We start from the raw sequence: 9910 nt of genomic DNA on the forward strand, positions 1-9910 counted from the left end.
CCCACTCCTAGCCGCCAGCCTTCTGGTTAGTTAGTAGGTAATAGGTGTGGTAGGTTACTTTCAGGTAATAGAAATTGTCACTTTTTTCTGTAGTCTGACTTTACCTATTATTCTTGTTAATTTGAATAAACTGTAAGGGCGTATTTAGTTGTGTGAACTGTAAAAGTTTCTCCTTCTTTTCTCCGTTTCCAAAAAATAAGCTCTTTGCACGTGAAAACTGTCTTCAGTTTTTCTTTTTTAAAAATGAATGTTTTTTTTCAATCCAGTGTGAAGGCTCAAATACTTGAATTGCTATATTGTTTTATTTAAATCATTCATTAACAGTTCTCCTTTTCTCCCCTTAGTTTTCAGAAATCAGCTCCCCAGGCAAAATGACTTGTACTCCTACGAGCCACCTTCTGAGGATCCTCCGTCAGAGACAGGAGAGTCTGTGTATCTCCACCTCAAGTCTGGTGCACATCTCTGCAGAGTTTGTGGCTGTTCAGGCCCCAAAAGATGCTCCAGATGTCACAAGGCACATTACTGCAGTAAGGAGCATCAGAGTCTGGACTGGAGATTAGGACATAAGCAGGCTTGTGCACAGACAGGTCAGTCAATTCTTTTTTAATTTTTAAATACCAGCTCAGTTTCCTGGTGTCTGTAGGCCAAATCTTTCATTTTGAGGATAAAGGTTAACATTAGAAAAGGTGTAATGATTTTCAGAGTTTTGGTTAACTAGTGACATAAACACCTTTATGAAGAAGGAGCTGTGAGTTCTCACCCACTCACATCCCAACCATGCTTTAATGTAGTCATGTAATGTATGAACCATAATCTACAATGGTGGAGCTACATGTGTTAGTTTCTAAGGAATACTGTTTATGACATGGAATACATTTCAGAAAAAGGAAATTATTTGATTCTTAAAACTAAATGATCACTAATGCTGCTAGTTACCTTTTTGTTTCAGATAATTTGGACAATACAGTTCCAGATCACAACTTCCTTTTTCCAGAATTTGAAATTGTAATAGAAACAGAAGATGAGATTATGCCTGAAGTTGTGGAAAGAGATGATGAATCAGAGATTATAGGAACCATGGGTAAGGAATCTGTTTCAAAACTCATTTGTTAAGTGAGTGAATATAATACTTGAAAGAAAGGGCTCAATATGCTGAGAAGAGAAGCACTGAGCGACTCACTTGGGAGGCTTCAACCTGTACTTTTCAAATACTGTCTCATTTGAAGATATCCTTTCTGAACTCCTCTCATTGGCATATACAACGTATATTTTGATTCCTGTGAAGTGTCACAGGGTGTATCCAGGTGGTCAGTTGGGTGGGGCTTCACAAGATGTTGGAAACTTGGAAAGTTTATCTGGTTCCAAGATTTGTTTCTCAAATTGAGATGGTGTACATGAGAGTGCCTTGCAGTGTTTGGTGGGTGGCAGGCGCCCTCTTACCTAGCAAGTTTCAGGTCCATGATTCTGTCAGTTACTTCCCGGTGATCACGTGCTAGAGCAGTGCCTGTGCTCAGGAGGAGCCAGCATTTCTCCAACACATACTCTGTTGCACAGCACGTAGCATGGGCCTTCTGTGCATGATCTCACTGAGATTTTCACATCAGAACAATACATTGAAAACAGTACCTCATTTTGCAGTGAGGAATTTGAGGTTCTGGGTATAACTTGTTTGGGCATATAACTGACCAAAGTTAAGTTTCAGAACTGGAGTTTGAGCTTACACCTTACTGACTTTAGAACTTGAACTCTTAATCACCACAGAATGTAGATTTTTAGATTCTAAATTAAATTTTACATTAGAATGTCAGTTTACTGGCTTATAGTTCACATTCAGGATATCAGAAATACCCTCTGAGTTACAAAGACTCTTGGCTGTTCAGGACAGGGTGATTCATGTAGCTGGGATTCCAGAGGTAAGAGTGAAAGTGTGAGCTGACAGGTCCAGGGAGCCTGTGATGACTGAATGAGTGCCAGTTGGGAAAGGAGAGATGGGGCAGAAAGAAACTGGAAATGAGAGTTCAGACAAGTGAAGGACATAGGAATTAGAAGGGCTCATGATTTGGGAGTATCCTTTTCAGTCCTGAGCCTGGGACTTGGGGTCTATTCTTAATTTGAAGGTTTAAGGAGAAGCTCTTTAAAGAAACAGCAGAATAATGCTGCTTCATGGAGTACCTGGAAAGTCAGGTAGTCTTAAAGCACAGATGTTAATGAACCAAAACAGGGCAAACCTGTGAAAACATCAGGCCTTCACTGTCTGATTTAACACTAAGTTGGTTGTTTAAAAACTGGCTTTCCTCTGCATGTGTTTATTGTCAAGATTGCATGTGGGTTATTCCTGTTGCCATAATAGTAATGTTGATGATTTTTCAGGTGAAGCACATGAGGAAGAATTGGAATCCATGGCAAAACATGAATCTAAGGAAGATAGAATTTTCCAGAAGTTTAAAACTAAAATATCCCTTGAACCAGAACAGGTAAAATGGAACTCATATAGCTCCTTCTGCTGTTCAAGTGGTGTAGGGGTATGAATCTTGAGTTGGGAATTCCCTGGTGGTCCGGTGGTTAGGACTTTGCACTCCCACTATTGGGGGCCCAGGTTCGATCCCTGGTGGGGGGACTAAGATCCCAAAAACCCCCACCCCACCCCGCCCCCGCGCCAGGAAAAAAAAACACACCTGTGTAGAAGTAACTTTTTCTAATACAGTTAGTCTCTTGTCTGTGGGATTCCTTCACACAAGTGGTCCGTATGGAAAGCTGTTTGTAGTGCTGATCCTTTTAATAGTTACGGAAAGACTAAAGGTTACATTGTGTATCATATAGTCATTTTCTAAAACCATCAGCAGAGATAAACATCTTTTGTTGCCTGTAACACATGGAGTTTAGACACTAATGGCAAGACAGGAAATTTTGGCCCATTTTTCCAACAGGGACCTTTGACTTAAAAAATTAACCTGACACATTCGTAGAGAAATCACTGACTTTGTGAAAAGAATAATGGGTTTTCGTGGTGTGAGGAGTTCTGGCTCCTTGAGTTATATTTTGGCCTTCTGATGTAGTTGTATCTACAGTATAGGGAGAAGAAAAAAGTGGTTTTGAGGATCAAGGTGGATTATAGACTTACAGTAAGTGTTCAGCAGCTGTTTCACTTTGCCTGTTTTCTTCCATTAACTTTATTCCCTTAATTTCCTTCACCATAAATATAAACCAGTAAAGACTTTGCAAAATTCCCATAAGTCAGTCACTAGAGCAAATAAATACTTAGGGGCTTATAGGAAGAATAGGTCTAGGTCCTAAATACTGAGAAGGTGGTTTTTAGCAATGTGTATTTCTTTTTTAACAAGAAACATCTAGGAAAATCACTCGGTTGTTACGTAACATTTTATTATAGTGAAATTTACTTCTGTTGTATTTAAAACAGTGTGTCTCACTTGGTATTTGTTCGTTTCAAAATTGGCAACTAAGGCTCCTTATCTGTGTGAAGGTCCGCAGAGACACTGGGCTGCATTTTATATTCAAAACCTGGTAATGGGGAAATAGAATTATTGTTAGTCTCTTCACAAAACAGCCATAGAATTCAGAATTTAACCGTATTGTCATCTAAGAAAAATACTTGTGATGACCTGCATCAGATGAGCGGAAAGTGTCACTTTGACGATACTGAGGCAGGCATTAAGGGTGCCATGTGTATGTGCCAGGGAGTCGGGGAGAGGCAGGCAGGAAACCGGTTTTCAGATGAGCGTTTCATCAATTGTCAGAGTATGTACAAAGTTTCTTGAGATGATCCTCAGGTAACATGAGATGTTGGTGATTTAAACTGATCCTAACTGATTTTAGATTCTCAGATACGGCAGAGGGATTGCCCCGCTCTGGATCTCCGGTGAAAATATCCCTAAAGAAAAGGATATTCCAGATTGCCCCTGTGGTGCTAAGAGATTATTTGAATTCCAGGTAGGATCTTGAAAAGGAATATTTTAGTATATATTTACCCTATTAAATATTAAAAAAACTTTGCCAAAGTAATCTATTTGCAGGAGTTCCTGTGGGCGCTGTGTGTGGAAGGTGGCCTTTAAGGACAATTAGTAGTTTCTGCCCCACCTTACAGTATGTTCCAAGGAGGGAATTATCCTCTACTGGTTAATCTGGAAGTTACTTCTGCCTCCAATTTGCTTGCTTTTTCTGAGATTTATCAGTTTACTAGTTTATAGACGCTATTGACTGGCTTCCGCAGTAGTGAGGGTTTAAACGTCACTTACGCCACCTGGACCACCCCCTGCTTCCCAGTGTGGTTATAGCGTTATTTTTAGTGCCTCTGTTGTTACCTTTATAATTTAAAATAATATAGCTTCAGTCTTCGTGAGAGGAGTATTTTAGAACCCTTGCTCTGTTTAGTCTTGGTTTGTGGATTTGTTAGAACAAATGAATGTAATGATTAAGATAAGATTTGTCTTGCCGAAAAGAGATTATTAGTGTCAGGATCCATTTGGGTTGGGTGGAAACTACTCTTGAACTGTCGATTCACTAACATTATAAAGTCATAGTTGTTTCGTAACGGTTGAAAGGGTAATTTGAGGACTGACCCAAAACGGACTGGTTCTTGGTGCCTGACACCCACGTACAGCAGTCTGATAGCAGTGGTGGCAGTGCTGCCTCCACTCACTCCCAGACCACGGACTCCTCAGACCCCTTTCTAGTCTAAACAAATACGTCAGTAGGTTGTCTTTTTGTATTCCACGGTAGTGTTTCTTCAGAGTCATAGTAACGGCATCTGCTATTCAGGTTGTAAATAACACAAAATAAAGTTGCCCAAATAGAAGCCTCTGCCCTATTTTTGTGGCATTATTATTAATAAAAAATAATTAACAGCCAGGTTAAACAGATCAGCCAATCTTATACTTGGGAACTTCTTTCTCAGATAAAAGGACACCAAATATAAAGAGGGGCTTTAAAGAAACACAGAGCTGTAAAGTATTTTTAGATTGTTAGTAAGTTACCAGTGTAATGTCTGCAACCTTGCTGTAAAATGTGGAGACTGAGAGATCGGGATCCCTACAGTAGCCCTGGCAGGGAAGATCTGGTCTGTTGAAAACTGTGTGTGCTCCTCACCTCCAAGGAGAGCTCTGATTGTGCCATCCTTTTCTCAGGTCATGCCTCAGCTGCTCAACTACCTGAAGGCCGACAGACTGGGCAGGAGTGTCGACTGGGGAGTCCTGGCCATCTTCACCTGTGCTGAAAGCTGTAAACTGGGCATTGGCTACACAGAGGAATTTGTTTGGAAGCAAGATATAACAGATGCAGCCTAAAGACAATGGTGTAAAGTCTTAAAATATTCATAATCTCTTCTACCTTGCAGTTCCATTTCTAGAACTTTATCCTAAGGAAACAGTTGTACCAGAGATACACAAAGATGATGTTTTAGGTGTTGTTTACATTGTCTGAATGTTAGACAAAAATGTCCAGTGGCAGGGAATTCAATAAATTCTGGTATATCTATCTAGTAGGAGGCTACCATCTTAATGATACAGACCTATATGCAGATCAAGTAAAATAGACAATACCATCTGTATACCATCTCATCTATAAACGACCTCATCTATAGTACCACCCCATCTATAATACCACCCCATCTATAATACCATCTCATCTATAATACCATTATAGATGGTATTCATACTTTGAAGGTTTTGTAAAAATATACATGTGTATGTGTATCAAAAAATCAGAGATAGTAGATGTGAACTCAACAGTGGAACCAAGAACCTTTTACTTATGTTTAAAATGAATTTTTTACTTTTAAGTTATATTTAAAAAGAACTAAGATCTTTTTACTTATATTTCTTTTTATAATAAAAATGGATTATGTGCCTAATTAAGTCAAACTATCACTCAGAGCATTTTCCCCCTAAAATTTGCAAAATTCAAGAGAAAAATAGTTGGGTAAAATCCCGAGAGACATGTATAATAATCAGGTGATTGTCACAGGCTCCAGTTTACATGGAAGCCCAGAATGTGAGAAAATTCTGAACCCCACTCACTAATTGGACTTCCCTGGTGGCTCAGACGGTAAAGTGTCTGCCTACAATGTGGGAGACCTGGGTTCTATCCCTGGGTTGGAAGATCCCCTGGAGAAGGAAATGGCAATCCACTCCAGTACTCTTGCCTGGAAAATCATTCACTAATCACTAATCATTGACTAATTAGTACAATGAATGCGATACCCACTAATTCTGAAAGCAACAGTTAGCAGGATCAGAAAAATGAGTAGATTTGTGATCAGAAGAGCTGACTTGGAAAAGCTCTACCTCAAAACTGACCTTAGTCAGCCAGTGGCACTGCTTACAGACCACAGACTGAAAGGCAAGAGCGATGGTCTTCTCTTTCCATCTGCCTGTCTCAGCACTGCCCAGGTAGCAGGTAGACCCGAGGAATGATTTGGAATCAGCCACTGGAATTTCTCTGGGTTGGGCCCCAGGGACTGTTGGGCCTAAGGGAGGCCCTGAAGAGGCTTTCAAATGAGGGATACTCTGTTTACACAAGTGGTTCCTAAATCAGTGCTAAGGCTCCTTCCCACCCCAAGCAATACACACTTACATTGTGATAATTCCCAGTTCTCTCAGCAGCAGTGAAGCCTGCCCAGCACTAAGGCAAACCTGGAGACATTGCTGTTCATCACTGCTTCAAGACCAACAGCTAGTTCTGGTTAACAGCCCTGCTAACCCTGAAATGCACTGCTGCCATAAACACAACCTAGAACGGCGTAACATCACTTGCTAATGCCACCGACTTGATTACTTCATTATACTTTTATATCAGGAAGTCCTAGCCTTTTACTCGGTGGTGTGTGTATAGTAGTGTTATTACTGTAGTAGTCGTCGCTCAGTCGTGTCCGACCCTGCAACCCCATGTACTGTAGCCTGCCAGGCTCCTCTGTCCATGAAATTCTCCAGGTAAGAATATTCGAGTGGGTAGCCATCCCCTTCTCCAGGGGATCTTCCCAACCCTAGGATCAGACCCAGGTCTCCTGCATTGCTGGCGGATTCCGTACCATCTTGAGCCACCAGGTGTGTATGTAATTCATACAAAGATGTGTATATAAAATAGTTACACGTAGCACTAAATGTGAAACTGCAGTATGGAATCCCATGGAGAGACTTAAATACAACTTTCAGAGGGAGAGAATGGCATTACAGTCCTGAAGCTAGGAGTGCTAAGTCAGCGAGAATCACCCATCATTAAGGGGACATAGCCTGTGGCTACTGAGAGACAATATGGCAAGAGTCACACACTTGGCAGGAAGCTCAGTGGAGAACTGATCTCCTGGGACCTTCATAGTCCAACTGTAACTCAGATGTAAGTTTGCCAAAATAGGACAGCACCCTGACTGCTAAGGACTTTTTAAGTGAATTCACTATGTTCTACTTGGAGACATCCCTGGATGTTTGTATAGACATGCAGGCGTGTGGTAATCGGCCAAGCTACTTTACGTTTATATTCCTGCCATGGTCTGGAGATGACAGGGAGTTCACAGGGCATTTCCACTTGGACACAGACATCCAAATCACAGCACTGACTTGGCAGCCATGTCCAAAAAAAGCAACTAGTTGAAATAACTAAACAATTTTAAAACTTAGATAAAAAAGGTAACTCAGTTGTTTCTAGAAATGTGAAGACACATTTAAAAACCTTAATGATGACCATGAAATGATTGATGCAAGACCCAGCAACTGCTCCTGCAGAGGATATCAAACTGCCAAACCATGTACTCCACCATCCCCCCAACCCTGGGCTTGGCCTGGACACCGCCTGACCAGGCAGCTAACCCCGCTGTAGAGAGCAGTGCATCCACCTCCTCATTTCAGGTACTGAGTGCCGGTCTCGTCCTTCAACAATTCAGATTATAGTGAAGAAGAAACGTTCCAGTGCTTTTGATAAACATATCGGTGGCAGTACTCTGTTATTCTAACTCATCATCCCATGTGTCTTTAAAAATTAAGGGTTCTAAGCATAAAATACATTAATTCAGAGCTGATGGGGACACACGTATACCTGTGGCTGATCCATGTTGATGTTTAGCAAAAACCATTATAACATTGTAAAGTTATCCTCCAATTATAATAAATTAAAAAATACAGAGCTGACTAAAAGCCCTGCAGTCTGGATTGGATGTATTAATATGAACTTAATGAGGCATTTTTGTCTTGAGAAATTTTAAAGGGAAAGTAAGCATTTATCCTGCTATGTGAAGTATATCACTATTAAAAAAAGTTTTCCAACAAATAATGAAAAAGTGATTAAAATTTCATCTTATACAACCTAAGGAATTAATGGATCAATGAGAAGGAGACAATCAGACATTCAACTCCTAAAACCACTATTTACAGTCTCTCTAAAGGGATCAAGCCTTCAGATGCAGCCACAGGAAACAGAAGAGGGTGTGCTGACTGCACCGTCTGGAGTTTGCCAACAGCAAAATAGACCAAGAAACCACTAGCCAAACAAGCCTGTAAATTTCCTTAAGTGAGATGGGGAACTTCCGGAATAAAACAGACATAAAAACATACCGACTTATTAAAATGGAAGACTAATCGATATTGGTGTTTGGTAATTACTGTAAAAGGATAATAGTTATGGGGTGTGTGTCTGGACTGGACCATAAGGAGCTTCTGGGATGGCTCGCAAGGTTCTGGCTGGTGGCTGCTGGGGTGTCTGCCTCTGAATAATATGTGAAACGTGTGTTGGGTTTCCTGTGTGTGCTGCATTTTACAACTGTAAGTTGTAATGTACGTTCAGTCAAGTGATTGGAAATAGATAAATATATCAACAATAATTTTAAAGTATTCTGAAAAATACCATTAATAAGAAACTATAAAATACTTAGGAATTAACTTCTATGAAATGTAAAAGCCCTAAATAAAAAAAATTATGAAACTTTACTGAAGAACCTAAGAGAAGACCTACACATGAGGAGACAATTCTTTCTTGGATAGAAGGAGATACTACTGGAATGATGTCTTTTGGATGAATTCCTGCATTACTGACATCACTAATGACTTCTTCTGGACTATAATCTGGTATGGATCTACTAAAACCTAGGATGTATAACTTCTTTAATACAGTGACTCCTAGGAGTGTTGTTACAGAAACACCTGTACTCCTCACAAGAACACAAAAGGACGTTCCCTGCTGCACTGTTTATAATAGTGAAACACCGCAGATAGCGTAAATGATAACGTAATTCAGGAGATGGTTAAATGTATTAAGGTATTCAAAGGATGATATGGCACCACTGAGTTCCATGTCATGGAAGTATGTCTGTCATGCAAATATGTGTATGATACACTGACTACAAAATGGAGCCATAAAATCAACATATGCTTTACTGTATTCTCCAAATATGGAGAAAAGCACCCCCAAGGGAAAGAATCTGAACAGAAGAGAGCTGAGGAAACACCAGGGAAAACAGAAGAGGAAGAAAGAAACTTACCTTTCTGATTATATACCTCTGAGCTGTCTGAAAAACAATTTTTACAATTAAAAAGAAAATCACACACATCACATATGATGAAACCCCAAAACTTATACATGTTAACCTGATATTCACGAGCACAAGACACCCATCTGTTAGTCTGTTGGACTACCCCAGTTCTAACCATGAAGGCCTTTGGCTTAGAAGCCATGTTTGCCACTTACCTGCTCTGTAACCTGGGGTGGGACCTAGCTTGCCTGCCTCGTGTAAGAGCAACAAAACCTAATTACAGGTTTTGTGAGAATTAAGGGCTGTGGGAAATAGAAGGTGCTGACTATATGGGATGTAATAAACACGTTTTGTGAGCAACTGTACATTTTCACAGTTCTGCCATTTTCATGGCAACAATGAAATGCTGATTGAAGCAAGCAAGCAAACACACTAAAA

The 9910-nt window shown here is 40.2% G+C and overlaps 1 protein-coding gene across 2 annotated transcripts; it reads left to right on the forward strand.

Annotated features, from left to right (window-relative positions):
• The first annotated feature begins 31 nt into the window (after window positions 1–31).
• On the forward strand, window positions 32–8135 carry PDCD2 (programmed cell death 2). 2 transcript variants are annotated; one of them, XM_010848509.1, is made up of 6 exons: window positions 32–587; window positions 950–1081; window positions 2371–2474; window positions 3069–3122; window positions 3835–3948; window positions 5142–8135. In XM_010848509.1, the coding sequence occupies exons 2-6, from the start codon at window positions 1030–1032 to the stop codon at window positions 5298–5300; spliced, it is 483 nt and encodes a 160-aa protein (XP_010846811.1). In that variant the 5' UTR covers window positions 32–587; window positions 950–1029; the 3' UTR covers window positions 5301–8135. The 2 variants fall into 2 exon arrangements, with proteins under 2 accessions (XP_010846811.1, XP_010846812.1); XM_010848510.1 differs by lacking the exon at window positions 3069–3122.
• The last annotated feature ends 1775 nt before the right edge of the window (window positions 8136–9910 follow it).

The sequence above is a fragment of the Bison bison genome, unplaced genomic scaffold (assembly GCF_000754665.1).
Source record: "Bison bison bison isolate TAMUID 2011002044 unplaced genomic scaffold, Bison_UMD1.0 scf7180017864269, whole genome shotgun sequence".
Lineage (NCBI taxonomy): Eukaryota > Metazoa > Chordata > Mammalia > Artiodactyla > Bovidae > Bison > Bison bison.

Excerpts from the sequence above, each read along its gene's own strand:
- PDCD2 (XM_010848509.1), top strand. The coding sequence starts at position 1,030 with ATGCCTGAAGTTGTGGAAAGAGATGATGAATCAGAGATTATAGGAACC. Across the intron at positions 1,082-2,370 it reads AGAGATTATAGGAACCATGG|GTGAAGCACATGAGGAAGAA; the intron begins GTAAGGAATCTG and ends ATGATTTTTCAG. Across the intron at positions 2,475-3,068 it reads TATCCCTTGAACCAGAACAG|TATAGGGAGAAGAAAAAAGT; the intron begins GTAAAATGGAAC and ends TTGTATCTACAG.